The following is a 15,945-nucleotide window of genomic DNA, read 5'->3' on the forward strand; positions in this document are numbered from 1 at the left end:
AGACAGTGGTGAATTAAACAAAAGGGGGTTTTGTGAGAAGTCAATCAGTGAAAATTGAGCTTTGGGGCCTTAGGCTGTCTCCAAACAGCCCTGTAATACAAATACAAGTAATTATATGACTATTCAGATTGCACAGAGAAGAATTAATGCTTCTTAGGACTGACATTTGCTCTGTTCCTAAACCTAGTGAGCTGCCTTGTTGTCTACAGCCTACATAGACAGCATCATAACTGAATTGGAACCTCTTAAAGGCACATGATGTAATTTTTCATCACTAGAGGTCGCTTATTCAAAACAAAGGCATAGCTTGATGGCGCCTTGATTTCGCGGAATCATGGGATGTGTCATCTTCACATCTACAGCTGGTGGAAAAGAATCCGACAGGTCTCAGGCAGAAATCATGTTCATGGATGACATTATTAACGTTACTGTAGTATGAAGCAGAGCAGAGTGCTATGCAGAGACGAGGACGACACACGTCTCGAGAGCAGCGGAGCTTTTATTATGCCGCACTCGCCACTTCCGCTTCTTCCGGTCAAGTGTATGTGGGGTAACGCAGTGCTGTTTATCATATTAGATACATTTGTGTGTTGAAAGTTGTTATAATGCTACTCAGTGTTCGCTTGGCGGCTGCTATGAGACACTTGTTGCACACTGCAGTAAGCTAGATCAATATTAGGCATGGTAAATTAAAAAAAAACGAGATTTAAGCTATATAACAGTAGTTCGTTTTCTGTCGATGAATGTGTCCAAACAGCTGCTCACCTGTCTAATAAAACACAATATATTAAAGCGTCTGGAGTTTTATATTATGTGTATATGGACATGAATGTCCATTCATTTGTATATCCATATACAAACATTCATGTGTATTGTTAATTAACACAAGGACAAAATAATAAGGTGACAATAAGGTCTCATTTATTAAAATTAATTGCACTGTGAACTAAGTGAGTGGTAAATATATTTTATACAGCATTTATTAATCGCTGTTCTTTTTTGTTAATACAAAATACAGTTGTTTATTGTTTGTCCATGTCAGTCCTTAGTGAATGAACTAAAGCTAAAAGATACAAGTTTTGATTTTAAAAATGTTTTAGTAAATGTTGAAATTAACATTTCTACATACTGTAGAAGTATTGTTCATTTTTAGTTCATGATAGTTAATGAAATTAACGAGTCCTTATTTAAATGTGTGTTTGTATTTATTTATTTTTTTAATGTCTAAATAATTTAAATCAGTTGATCATTAAGACCTTAGAAACTATAACATAAGATGGTAAACTATAGCATGGCCACAGGAACCTCATCGTTGATTATAGCGTTAGTCGACATGTTAGCAAGCTGACCGATGACAGATTAGAGAGGCTGAGTGATATTTTTATACCTCTAGTAGCGATAAGGATGTGCTTTTTGTGTTATTTATGTTTCTGTCACAGTGCTAACTGAAACTTGAGCACCGTGTGGAGTGGAATGAAGCCGTTGATTTAGTGGAGTATAAACTCAGACCACACATGATTCATTTTCTTCTCTCTCTGCCGTTTTCCTCCTCCATAGTTCACTTGTACGCTCAATTATTTTCCTCAAATCTTTCTTAAGTCGTGCCATCATACAAAGCTCCCAATTTACGTTTAAACAAGCTATAGGGACGACAGGGCTGCGACTGACTGAAGGGTCAATGTAAGCATATTGAATAAAAATAGAAAAGAAGCAATTTACAAATACTGGCACATACATGAGGTGAATACTGTAGTGTCCAGAGCAACTCTTCGCTATTCATCTGTAAAATAAATCCCTGATGTCTCATTTCCAACTGCTTTAATCTTGTTGAGAAAGGTTTTATTTTTGTAATGGCTCGGTAATAGTGACGGGAAGTGAATTTGTTCTTTTGTTCGAGTGTAGTGCGTTTCATAAAACCCATCAAACCGCGAGACGAGAGCATTGTTTGAAATCTCTCTGTGTGCGCAGCGGAGGATTTCAACCTCTTGAAATGTCTTACTTTGTTGTAGAGCAAGTTAACACCCACATTCCTCACAAAGACCTGCCTGTGAGAGGAGCGATATATAAATATATATATAAATATATATATATATATATATATATATTCGAAAGTGGAACATGAAAGAAGAGTAATAAATGTATTAACAAGTGGATGTACAGAGGCATGGAGAAAGCTGAACCTCTGTATTCCCAAGGTAATATTCCCTGGCACTGCAGCCACAGTAAGAAAAAAATGAAATTAAAAGCATGTCCTCGGATGATTGCAAATATGTGTTCAGAGTTTAGTGGGTTATTAATGGAGATAAATCAATATGTACCTGCAAATGTTTGTTTTGAAAAATAAAACGTGAGACTGATTTAAAATTCTTATCACAGGCATATTTTTTTAAGGACACAGTCAACGATAAGTTTTTAAAGACTACATACATTTAATATGTAAATGTATGTTATAAACGCTTAATATTTTCAGTTAACCTGAGATTTGTCCGTTACCGTTTTTTATATTGACATTGCAAATCGCAATGTGTGAAACGTAATTTGTCTGCAAAGCGAGGATCTGCTGAAAAAATTACTTTTTATTTGGATGTCAGATGTCACTTGCAATGGCATAATTGCTCCAAATAATTTTATTTTTCACATTTGCATGCAGCAATTTTGCACTTATAAATGCTCACGCACTGTAGAGACCTGCTTTTGGAAATTGATTAAGGGAGAAAAAGTCAGTGTCATACAGTGGACTGTGATAATTAAATGTATTTATTGCTAGCAAGTCTTAAACATAGGTGTTACATTGCTGATCAGTTGATAATCGTGCTAGAACTGACATCTGTCAAGGTTTGCGGCGCTGGTTTTATCCCTGGGCTTTATTAATGGGCTTGCTGGCATGTCTGCCATGTTCTTGCCAGCTTTCTTTGTCTTCAGCCTTTCTTAGTCATTAACTCGCGGGCCTGACAGCCTCGCCAGCCAAAGCAGCGATCCCTTTGACTAAAACCTTGTAAATTAACACAATTAGCTCAGCATCATCCTGCTAATTAGCTCTGTGTGTGCGTGTGTATGTGTGTGTGTGTGTGTGTGTGTGTGTGTGTGTGTGTGTGTGTATGTGTGGTGTCTGGCCAGGCTGCTGGGGGATTCAGGCGAGGGAAAACCACATGCCCATCTTATATTGTAGAAAAAGTGCTCTGATATACACGCAATACACATTCCGCAAATACGTCAAATACAACTACACTGCAAAAAGACATTTTCATGATCTATCACAACATTTTTTTTCTTTTGTCAAATCAACTTCAATAATTAATGTGGTTCAGATAACATAATATTTTGAGTTTCTGTTGATTAAACCAATCGCCTTCATTGTATTAACTCCAATTTTTAATTTCAATGAACTCAAAATTTTAAGGCAACCAGTTAACTTACTTTTTTAAGTTAGATCAACAATTCTTTTTTTACAGTGAGGGCAGGGTGATATACTGAATATTCATGTTATATTTGTGATGATTTTGCTGGCAATATTGAGAATATTGCAATGATTTTAGTGCACTTTTATTTTGTCTGAAAGACTATGTAATTAGAGTAGTTTCACAACCCTTTATTGCCTCAAGAAAATGTAAACTTCAGTAGTGAAAACAGCATTTGAGTTGGTTAGCTTAATTCATTTCTGTAAACCATTTCAAACTGTCCATTTCAATGAATCAAAATGATTAATTTGTACCATTGCTCAAAAACTGTTCATGGGTGCATCATTTTTTTTATATATTAAAATGTTTTATTTTAATTTTTGCTAAATATTGTTATATTTGTGGAGAAATATGAATGCTTTTAACTAGATTTTTACAAAAAAGTTTGCATTTAAACACTTTTAATTTGTCAAAATGGTGGTTCCTTTGAAAATAAAAAAATAAAAAGCAAATAAAGATGCTGTTTCAGGCCAAATAAATAAATAAATATCAAGATATCAAGATAGGATATTTTCAGAAGAAAAAATGAAATGCAACCTATATTGTGGTCTTACCGATCTTTTGTTTGTGATGCGCATGCTACAGGGAGTAATTATCTGTGTTTATTATGTCTTGGCTTTATGAGGTGTGTAAAGTTTTTAAATGCTCATTTGCTGTTATTGGCCATTAAATAATAAAAAAGGTTCAGTCTGTAGGTAATTTGACAGACTTTTGAGATCAAGGTACACAGGCACATGGGCTGAAAGCTCGTAAACGACGTCGTTTTCTGTGACATCTTCTTTCCTCTTTGTGCCATGAATAGTGTTTGTGAGTGCTTAGGCCCAGTAAGCTCAGATAAGCGGGAGGTGTGTGCACAATAACACGCCTGCTGGATACTGCGGCCGAGCGCTGTTGTCATCAGAAGTCTATCTACAGACGGCGAGAGTGTGCGCGACCACCCCCGTCATCCCGTCGGCTCTTGAGTAAATGTCTCTTTGATAATCCCATGCTGTGTCTAAGATGACAGCGTATGTAACTGCTTGTGTTTGCAGATGGAGTTTGGGATTAAACTTGATGGTGGCTTTTGAGCCCTGGAGCCAATAAAAGACAGAGGCTGTGGAGAGAAAAGACAGTGAGAAAGAGAGAGGCAGAACCTAGAGCGTCAGAGTAAAAGGAAGAGAGAGAAAGGGGAGCATTAGAGCGAATGAGAGGGAGGCAGGCATGTTTTTTCCCCCTTTCCAGTTCCCTGTGCTCCGGGAGGCGGGCGGCAGACAGAAAGCTGTTGTAATTCATGCCGTGCTGTGAGTTTGTGTGATGAAAGCAGTAGAGCGCTGCCTGGGAGATTGCTTTGCTGCACTCCTCCAAGCAGATTTGAAACTGTCTGGGACTGCTTTAGATGAGAGTTGGATTATAGAGTGACCTGCGATGTCTGTGTCACTCGGCTGTGTGCAGGGTGCATTATACTGTGCTAACCAGGTGTTGGAGGCCCAAATCTGCACCGTTCCTGCGATACCAACTGTCAGCAGTGCCTGCGATATGAAGCCAGGACTCTTGGAGAGCTGGATGGGGGGAAATGGAAATAATATTTTATGGTGGTTGTTGCAGTTTGTGTGCATTTCCTTTCTTTTCAATAGCAGTTGCTCATTGGATCAATGGGTCTCATTCACTAATAATTGCGTGGATTATTTCGTATTTGTACATAAAGGAGAACTTTATTACGCACATGAATTTGTTCTTAATCTCGTTGTAATGTTAGTGAATTTGGAGTATTCTAAATGAGCGGCCGTGAGCACAAGGTTAATCATTTGCCCAATTTAATCACAATTCTCTAAAATAATTTGAAAACAGATTATATGCATGAAAAATGTCTTTATTAAAGATCTGCAAGCTATATATATAATATTTGTACTACCCATTGACATTGAGCCACATGACCACTTCCTTTATAGCCAAAGCAAAATTCTCAAAATCCATTCATGCATGAGTGCTGTTTATCAAGTTTCTAACACCTGTTTGTTTTTGTTTTTTGTTGTTTGCTTATTGTTTAGGCTTAAAGATGCAGTGGACCCCAGAGCATGCGCAGTGGGCCGAGCAACATTTCGACATCTCATCCACCACACGTTCCCCCGCACATAAAGCAGAGGCGTATCGTGGACACCTGCAGCGGACCTACCAGTATGCCTGGGCCAATGACGATATATCAGCATTGACAGCCTCCAACCTTCTGAAGAAGTACGCAGAGAAGTATTCTGGTATCCTGGAGGGTCCCAGCGAGCGGGCGCTCCTCTGCTCATACTCCGAGAGTGCCCCAGGACTCTTGAATGGACGCAAGTCGGAGAGTGAAGCATGGCAGGAGGGGATCTACCCAATGAGCTGTGCTGCAGATGTGGTTTCTGCTAGTAAGACTGGCATGACGGCCGCCCTGCCTCCTCCAGATGTGACGGCAAGTGTTGGCAGCTCCACGGGGGTGGCTAGTAGCTTGAGCGAGCCTAGCTACTCCAGCAGTAACTGTGGGAATCATGCGTCTACTGCACTGCACTCGGGGATCCCCTCTCAGGAATTCGCTAGCAGTTACAATGGCTCGTACTTGCATTCCACTTACAGTGGCGGGCAAAGCACACCAGCTCTCCCGTCCCCGCATCCCTCACCTTTGCACAGCGCTGGGCTCCTTCAGCCTCCACCCCCGCCACCTCCAACCCTGGTGCCCAGCTACAACGCAGGTTCCCCCAATCTCTCCAGTTACAATTACCCTCCAGCAGGGTATCCCCCACAGACTGCTGTTGCCCCAGGCTACAGCCCAGGAGGAGCACCACCTCCTTCAGCTTACTTGCCCTCAGGCATTGCTGCCCCCACTCCCCTACCTCCTTCCACCCTTCCCGGTTACTCCTACCAGTCCCACAACCATGCGCCAATTGCACCAACCCCTTTGAATGGCAGCTCGGCCAACACACTGAAAAGAAAAGCATTTTACATGACAGGCCAGGGAGATATGGATTCCAGTTATGGAAATTTCAACTACAGCCAGCAGCGTTCTGCTCAAAGCCCCATGTACAGAATGCCAGACAACAGTCTTGTTGACTCAACCAGAGGGAATGGATTTGACAGGAATGCTGACACATCATCTTTGGCGTTTAAGCCTACAAAGCAGTCAATGCCACCAGATCAGCAGCGGAAGTTCGGCAGCCAGTCCGGCAGGGCACTAACCCCTCCTTCATACGGATCCTCCAAAGGTTCCTTGGGATCCCTGCGGTCAGGCGAGTCATTCGGAAAGTTTGGTTCCCCCGTTTTGAGTGACCATGGTGACGACAACAGACAGCATCTCCCCCATTCCATGGGCACGGCGACGTCATCAAGCCACCCTGCTGAGGAGCAGTTAAAAAACAGCGATGCTAGTTTGGTAGAGATGGTCACCACTGAGATTCTGCAGCAGACGCCCCCTGTTGACTGGAGTGACATTGCTGGACTGGAGATGGCAAAAGCCACCATCAAAGATGAGGTCCTGTGGCCTATTCTGAGGCCAGACATGTTCAGCGGAATGGCCACATTACCTCGCAGCATCCTTCTCTTTGGACCTCAGGGCACGGGCCGGACTCTGCTTGGTCGGTGTATGGCCAGTCAGCTTGGCGCTGCTTTCCTCCTGCTTAGTGGCTCTGCGCTGGTCACAAAGTGGCTGGGAGAGGGCGAGAAGATTGTCCAGGCCTCATTTCTTGTCGCTCGCTGCCGGCAGCCTTCGGTGGTTTTCATCAGTGATGTTGATCTGCTGTTGTCTGCCCAGTTGAGCGAAGAAAGCCCGGTGAACCGAATCAAGAGCGAACTCCTCCTCCAGCTTGATGGAGTTCTAAGCTCACCAGAGGAACATGTTCTAGTGGTGTGTTCCACCAGCAAACCTGAAGAGATTGATGAGTCTCTACGAAGGTACTTTGTAAAGCGGTTGCTCGTCCCCTTACCGGATGCCACTGCACGACATCAGATAATCAGCCAGCTGCTCTCACAGCACAACTACTGCCTCAGCGACAAAGAGGTTGCGCTGCTTGTTCAGCGGACAGACGGCTTCTCCGGGCTGGATGTGGTCCGACTTTGCCAAGAGGCCATGGTCGGTCCTCTCCATGGCATGTCCGGTGCAGACATTTCCGGAATGATGCCAGGTCAAATGAGACCGGTTTCATATCAAGACTTTGAGAATGTGTTTTGCAAAATCCAGCCCAGCATATCACAGAAAGAACTTGATACATACACTGAATGGAATAAGATGTTTGGCTGTAGTCAGTAAAGAGTGAGGGCATAATTAAGTCAGTGGGGTGACCTCCCCTACTCTAAAAGGGGACACAATTCAGAATTCTTTGGGTGACACATGCAGTTAAACAGTGTGGTTATTACAAATGTAGATGACCCCTAAAGAAGAACCTGAAGGACGGGTCAGATAGAGTTGAATGATGCATGACTGTACTTAAGTCAAGGTCTGGCCCTTTGCACATAATCCAGACAGAGAAATACTGTTTTCTGGGCTCAGTACTGCAGACGCAGAGCTCCACTTACCGAGGGGCTCTGTAAGTGAGGACAAACTTCTTTGTGTGTAAATATCATTCTGCTGTTTTTGAGATTCTGTTGCTATGAAGTGCCTGAAGTGGTGCTTTATTGATTTGGATTTGAATTTGTTTGCCTCACCATCTCATTGGTGGCATGTGCTAATATAGAGAGCTTTAACATGAAACTAAAACAGACATGTTCTGCTTTTTGTTCCTTTCCTTGTTTTCGACACTTCTTTCAAAAGAACAACAGTATTCCTCAATCAAGTCTGACCTGTAGACCCCAGGAAGGGCAGGAGAAGGTCCATGTTGTACTTTGAATCTGGATCCTAATTTATAAAATTCATTTGTGTTTGATTTTCTTCAAAAACTCAGGAAAGTGATTGTGATTTGTACAGTACCTCAACAAAAAAAAAAGAAAAAGAAAAGATTATGCGATAGCACTACATACTGCTGACAACATTGGGTTTGGTTTCTAATTTGCTTCTAAATCTCTAGGTTTACCTCAACCAATTAAAAAATCAAAAGGATATGACTATGAATGTAACCAGAACATTTCTGGGTTGTTTCGAAGAAAAAATTGAGGAATTTCTTTTTCTTCCGTTATATTCTTACTGTTCTTTCTAAATTACGTTTAAATTCCATTGTGGATATTGCTTTGAGTTTCGAAAGCAGAACTGCGTGCCAGTATTGACTACAGCACCGGTTCCTCCCTGCATAGCACAGTTCAGACTCTACAACGAATGCTTGAGTTAGAGATGAGCGCTGTCTTGTTGTGTAGATAAGGTTCGTCTGAAACCAAGTCCACACCAGAGTATGCAGTAGAGGTTAACATCTGCGTGTTTGTCTCCTTTCTGCCGAATGCTTTGGGGTGAACCAAAACTATAAAAAGAGGCTACTAGATTCTTGAAGTGGGAACATTTTCATGTTACGTACGTTTTGTTTTTGTTTTGGGGACTGTCCTGCTGCTGTGTGGTGTTGGTGTAAAGATATCTGAAGGATCACGTGTACCCTGCATTCTGTTCTACCTCAGTTTAGCACTATTTTCTCTGCAACTAGAACAGAAAGATGAGAGCTTGGTGTCTTTAACCTCTTTAGGTTTGCTCCACTCTAAAGCCTCCATAAAGAACAAGCTGCCTTTTTTCCAAAAAAAAAAAAAAAAAAAAAGATACAACAAATGTTTGTCTCACACTACCTGTGCAATTTTTCAGCATAGAGTGCCCAGATGACTCTAAAAACCCCTCCGTGTACACACACGTTATTGATGGGGTCTCTATGGGGCCACTTATTGGGGCCGCATTGCCTAAAGCCAGAAACATACTCAAGTACGCAAGCGCTTCTAGCAACGCAAGTTAGAAGATTTCAAGCATTGTTGCATTCCTAAAGGCGTCAGATCGCAATTCATAACACAAGTATGCAAGGGCGCTAAAGCAGGCATTACTATTAAAGGCTTAGTTCACTTCAGAATTAAAATTTTCTGATAATTTAGTCACCCCCATGTCATCCAAGATGTTTGTCTTTCTTTCTTCAGTTGAAAAGAAATTAAGGATTTTGAGGTAAACATTCCAGGATTTTTCTCCATATAGTGGAGTTCAACAGCTACCAACTGGTTGAAGGTCCAAATGTCAGTTTCAGTGCAGCTTCAAAGAGCTCTACATGATCCCAGACGAGGAATAAGGGTCTTGTCTAGTGAAACAATTGAGTTTGATTTAGTCTTTGCACGTTCGCTTTGTAGACACTGGATCGGTACTTTAGAGCCCTTTGAAGCTGCATAGAAACTGCAATTTGGACCTTCAACCTGTTGGTAACCATTGAAGTCCACTATATGGTCCACTGTTTTCGACTGAGGAAAGAAAGACAAACATCTTGGATGACATAAGGATGAGTAAAGTATCAGGAAATTTTAATTCTGATGTGAACTAATCCTTTAACTTTTTTTTTATACATTCACTTTTCTTTTTTCCAGGTCAACTACTTTAATAGCAGAGCAACAGTTTATTTAGAGAATCTTGCTGAGCAAGTTAGTCAACCTGTCTACATTTTTAAGTTTGTACACCCAGATTACTGGCTCAGACATTTGAAGGAAACTCTATCGCCCCCTTGAGTTTTGGAGGTTTGCCACTAACACAGTATTACATACAGCAAAGACCATGCTCTTGCAATGCTTTGGCTAAGCTTTACCATTTGTGCACTTGCTTTACACTGTTTCTGGCTCAAGGTAGCACAGGATGTTGGTAACCGTAAGACGAAACCTTGTGTTTGAATGTATTTTTTCTTTGTTTTTTTTATGTTTACTTCCTCTGATCATTTGAGTCAGATTTTTTCTTTTGTCTAGCACTAGAGAGTTGGTGAAGCGATGTGTTCCCTCTGTCAGTTTTCTCTACCTTTTATATCATGTGTCTCAAATGTTGGAGAGAATGCACACTTTGTTTTCAACTTTTTTTTTTTTTTTTGTCCACTGCAGTGTAATTTGACACCATTTTAAGGTGCTTATTTAGCAGTTGGAGGCACCAGACCTCCAATACACGTGTATATATATGACATATCCTTGAAGAAATATCTGTTTGCTTTTTTGACAGACATCCAGATAGTCTTTTCAGTAGCTGTGAGACACCACTTACTTCACAATGTTCGTAAAGTGATATGTACGCCCAAAGGACTACGATTTCTAGCCTTGTTTTGTCGTCTAAAGTGGAAACCTTTATTTTTTTTTTTTCTTCTTGAGTGGTATTTTCATTCTGCTTTCTTGTTTTTGTTTTGTGTTGTTTTGAAGAAAAGTTACTATTGTGCAATTTGTCAAATGCACTTTTAATGTTTTTGTGTTAACGCCTATCATACTTAAATGTCCTCCCTCAAAACCAAAGCGAACAAAACTATTTAAGATCCCAAACTGATTCATAACTTTAAGATGTAAGATTCAGATCCATGATATCTGAGTTTATCCACACATTTACACATTTAGAGAAATTAGTATGGAACTTCACATAGGTTAAACCTGTGATGTCCACAAAGTATTGCTCTCAGTTTTGTTGAAAATGATCGTACTCTGGATTTCAAAGCCAAATAGCACTGACGAACAAAACAGATTCTGACTAAAATTTTATTTTTGAAAGCTCTTTATAATTGGTTAAAGGAATGCTCCCGACAGCATTTGTAGCATAATATCAATTAGACCAAAAAATAATTCTGACTCGTCACTTGTTTTCTATTTTGAATCGTTTTTAAACACAATCAATGCTTGCCTTAATTTTTTTTTTTTTTGGCCAGAAATCTTTAACAAATTATTTTGATCTCGCTTGACTTATGGTAACAAGTAATTTTTGAACTTAAATAACAAAAGTATAGTAAAGCTAGTAACTTTACTCAATTGTCATGATAATCGAACATTCATCCTCTAGAAAAGTCTTCCCACTTCAGAATGGTAAATTCTAACAAATTTACAGCTTTTTGATGCATAAATTATGCAAGTGCTGAGACAAAACTGCTTTTAAACCCTCCAAAACTCTTGACCTGTTTACTTCCAATGTAAATGTTACTGTAACTTTGAATTTTGAGGGGAAAAAAATTGAGGGATTAATCCAAATTATATGCTGTAGTAATCAATATTATGCCACAAATGCTGTCAGTAGAGCTTAGCTTGTATTGAACCTGAACTTTCCTTTAACTGATTGCAAAATAGAGAGAGGGGGGGAAAAAAGAAATGTGGGAACATCCAAAAAGTACAAGAAGTTTTAAAGCACATCTCCTATGTAGATATAAATCAAAATATCACTTGATTTCTCTTGTTTGTGTTAATTTGCTTCAGCGCTGTTATAGATGTTTCTTTCATCGATATGTAACTGTCATCAGTGTTTGTTTTTCAACCATTATTCTTTATGACCATTTCTACCTCATTGCTACATATTGACATGTAGTACCTATGTTCTGTCTTTTTTGAATGTCACACATTTGTATAAAAGAAAATAAAAAGGAAGAAAAACGTATAAAAACAATTTAAAAGAACAAAAAAAAAAATCAAAAAGGCTTGTTCTTTAACTTGAGCAGTCTACCTCAGAAAGACTGTCTGTCCGTACACTGAGCAGTGGAGTAGCTGCACATACTGAAAAGACACACATTAGGCAGAGACGACGCACACTGACCACATGAACTCGGACGATTCGTTACGCCGCCGTGATCTGGGATATTGTGGACTGTATAGGTCTTCTCCAAGGTCTCTACATGCAAGTTTTTCTTTTAATTTTTTTTTTTTCAATTGAAGTAAATCGCTTTTCCCCCTTGTGAATTGTAGTGTGCATGTGGATGTGTATGTGTGTGCACTTATTATGAAGTGTGTAAGTGTGCATTTTTATATATGAAAATTCTATATGAAATGTAGGTACATTTCATATACCATATTTGTACATTAGATACACTTGCACATTTGTGTACTTAATGTACATTTGTTATTAGTATAACATTTTGAAATGCACCACATACATGTTAATATGTGTGTGTATGTACAATATTGCCATAATTACATTCAACGTAAATGTATTTTCATGTATGCATAGGGACAAAGGACAATAAAAGATCATTCAAATGCTTTTGAAACGTCTTGTTTTATTTTTCTTTTCTGTTGCATTCCTCAGTTTGACTTCAGATCTCTCTATGAACTGTATGTCTACAGCACAGTTTTGTAGATCTGCTTTGAAATTAAATGGTTAATTGAAAGATGTATTTGAGAGAGACCTATACACTGCACAATATATCAAACATTAAGGGTTTTTTTTTTCTTCTTCTTCAACTTATGACATAACTGGGCACCAGCATAGACATCCAATCACATTCATTTTTGCATTTATTTATGTTTTTCTTCAGTTTTGTTTGGAAATGCACAGTCATTATCATGTGTGAATGTGCACATTTATAAATCCCAATGGATTTTCAGGTGCCAGCCAATAAAGTTTAATCTAATACAAAACTATTAACCTCTGCAAATGGTAGGAAATTCTAATATTTCACTCTCTCAGTGAGCTGTAAATACAGCTTGAATTATTTGATGATTTTTAGATTTTAGGATGTTTTTCTGTAAAGCTACTGTGAAAAGTGCTTACAAATAATATGGACTTTCTTTAACAAATTAAAGCTAGGGTAGGCAATGTTTTTCAGATACACTTTTTGTTATAGGCTACTGGTTGAAATTAATAATATGAAGTTAGTATGAATATAACTACGCTGACTTGTAAAAACCATTCACGTGATCGTAGAACTCGTAATTACAACTTTAGACTCTAGACAACTTTAGAGCTACGACTTGAGATTTATTTTAAAGTTAATAGTGCAAGAGAAATGTAGAAAAGTCTGCATTTGAGCTCCAATTAGACCGTCACGTGTTGTCATCTTTTATTTACGGTAATTACGACATGGCGTGAACACAGCATTATGCTTTCAAAGCTAGCTTGCTATTGCTAGCCTCTCCGAAATTGCCTACCCTACCTTTAAAGAGTTAGTTCACCCAAAAATGAAAATGATCCCATGACTTACTAACCCTCAAGCCATCCTAGGTGTATATGACTATCTTCTTTCAGACGCGCACAATCTGAGTCATATTAAAAAATATTCTGGCTCTTCCAAGCTTTATAATGGGAGTGAATAGGGGTTGAGATTTTGAAGTCCAAAAAAGTGCATCCATCCATCATAAAAGAGATCCACACAGCTCCAGGGGGTTAATAAAGGCCTTCTGAAGCGAAGCGATGCATTTTTGTAAGAAAAATATCCATATTTAAAACTTTATAAACTAAAATAACTCAGATGGCCTAGGCAAGTCGACTTGCGCCAAAAGAGTAACCCCTGTATGACGCAGGATGTAGGAGTATCGTAAGCTTAGACGCCTCTCGCAGTTCAAACAAATAGGGCTGTGCAACCATCTCAATATCAAATTCTTCTGACATTTTGGCTTGAGGGTGAGTAAATCATGGGATAATTTTCATTTTTGGGTGAACTATTACTTTCAATCTTTATTTTTCAGCCTGTTTAAATGTACATGCATAAATTATGCAAGAGCTGAGACAAAACTGCTTTTAAACCCTCCAAAACTCTTGACCTGTTTACTTCCAATGTAAGTGTTACTGTAACTTTGAATTTTGAGGGGAAAAAATTGAGGGATTAGTCCAAATTATATGCTATAGTAATCAATATTATGCCACAAATGCTGTCAGTAGAGCTTAGCTTGTATTGAACCTGAACTTTTGGCTTGAGGGTGAGTAAATCATGGGATAATTTTCATTTTTGGGTGAACGATTACTTTCAATCTTTATTTTTCAGCCTGTTTAAATGTACATATTGCAAAGTATATATGATATACTGTGAAAAAAAAAAAAAAAAACAGACTTTGGGACAGGGTGTAAACAAAAAGTAAATTAGGTTTTTGAAATGATTTATTTTAAAAGACAATGTGAACTGATTTTTTGAAAAATCTTGTTTTCGCTACTGAAATGTATTGCAAAACTAGTCTGACATCTTAAAAATCATCACAACATTTAACTGTCAGCCTTAAGCATTGTGAATTTATTGACTATTCATTGTATTGCCCAGCCCTAGCACTGAAAGTGTTATTTGTTGAAGTTTTTACAGCACAGCCCATTTAAAAGGCTGAGCACTTCTGCATTAAACAAAACTAAAGCTTTTAAAGCACAATACCTGGAGTTTAAGCGGCACGTTTCCACAGTCGTCCTGATGCTACCCAGTAATTACGCTTCTGAAAGATGACCATTAGCATCTGTTTCCAAAACCATTTGCTGCATTTCTTAAATACAGTTTCCATTGTTTGTGATATTTCATTATTCTTCATTTCGAATAAGACATTCCATTAATGCACTGGATTTTTTTTTTTTTTTTTTTTTTTTTTGATGGCATAATTATGTAGTTGGATGGTCTGTGCGTGGGAAGCTGCAGTACAATTAACATTGGGAAGTTGGTGCATTTGGTGCCCATGGCTGTTTCATTTGTAAAGAGCTGTGTGTCATTTCCATGGCTGTACATGTTAAAATACTCTCTCTTAATGGATGCAATTCAACAGGGTCCTCCAGAGAAACGCAGGGAACGCGCTCGGGCCAAATCGCAACGAGGGGACGATGAGATGTACTTTTTATTGAGGCGTCTCGTGTTCACATTTGTAATTTATGTCTTAAATAGAGAAAGGCAGCGAGCGGACCTCAAACACACATTGCTGGAGTCACATGCCGTGTGTGTTTATGACGTGGGCCTCTTCGTGGGAAGATAAATTCACGCAAACGCCTTCAGAATCTGACATTAATGGGAGACGTGTAATTTCTTTCTCATTTGACTGTACATTCTCGTTTTATTTCAAATATCTGGAAGGTTGCCTCAGTGTTCATTAAAATGCAATTAATTCTGCAACTGTGCTGTTGATGTCTGCGAGTCTCCTTTCCTTCGATATAGGTCACGGTGTGGCAGCCGATACGGCTAGTGTTGCTGAGTCATGCATCGACTGATGCGAGCTTCTAATCAGGAGGCTTTAGCACGATCAAAAGTCTCTGGTCAGTTTTTATTTTGCCTTAAGCTCATCCTTAATGTCACAGCTGAGGTGTCACACATTTGTGTCGCTCAGCTCTGTGTTCAATACATTTAGCGCTTTATATTTTATTGATTCAAATGATTAGGCTAATAAACAATAATGTGCAATAATAATGAATTATTAAAACAAACTTTAAGGTAATAATGACCTACAATCAAACTCAGAATGTAGGACAGAATCCATATAGATGAGATAAAAATACTGTCCATCTAAATTTCTTGGTAAGTATGACACGAAAGATTTCATCTCCTATTTTTGTCTTTTGAAATGAATACTTTCATAGTATTCATTTCTGTTCATTACATTTAAGGGTTAGTTTACCCAAAAATGAAAATAATGTCATTAATTACTCACCCGCATGCCGTTCCACACCCGTAAGACCTTTGTTCAAATTCGGAACACAAAT

The 15,945-nt window shown here is 39.0% G+C and overlaps 1 protein-coding gene and 1 long non-coding RNA gene across 6 annotated transcripts in view; one reads left to right on the plus strand and one right to left on the minus strand.

The window, feature by feature from the left end:
* The window catches only part of fign (fidgetin), a 65,768-nt gene extending 56,661 nt beyond the window's left edge, over positions 1-9,107 (plus strand). For both annotated transcript variants that reach the window (XM_048194676.1, XM_048194677.1), the window contains one exon: positions 5,486-9,107. In XM_048194676.1, the coding sequence (XP_048050633.1) occupies positions 5,486-7,707 (2,222 nt within the window). In that variant the 3' untranslated portion in view covers positions 7,708-9,107. The remainder of the gene's footprint in view (positions 1-5,485) is intronic.
* Positions 1-15,945, minus strand: part of LOC125270755 — a 113,774-nt gene that overhangs the window by 46,292 nt on the left and 51,537 nt on the right. For 2 of the 4 annotated variants that reach the window (XR_007185451.1, XR_007185449.1), the window contains one exon: positions 3,443-4,996. The exons of the other annotated variants lie outside the window; for them this stretch is intronic. This is a non-coding gene — a long non-coding RNA (uncharacterized LOC125270755). Of the gene's footprint in view, positions 1-3,442; positions 4,997-15,945 lie in introns of those variants that run through there. 4 annotated transcript variants of the gene reach the window in all.

This window comes from Megalobrama amblycephala, linkage group LG6 (assembly GCF_018812025.1).
Source record: "Megalobrama amblycephala isolate DHTTF-2021 linkage group LG6, ASM1881202v1, whole genome shotgun sequence".
NCBI classification, from domain to species: domain Eukaryota; kingdom Metazoa; phylum Chordata; class Actinopteri; order Cypriniformes; family Xenocyprididae; genus Megalobrama; species Megalobrama amblycephala.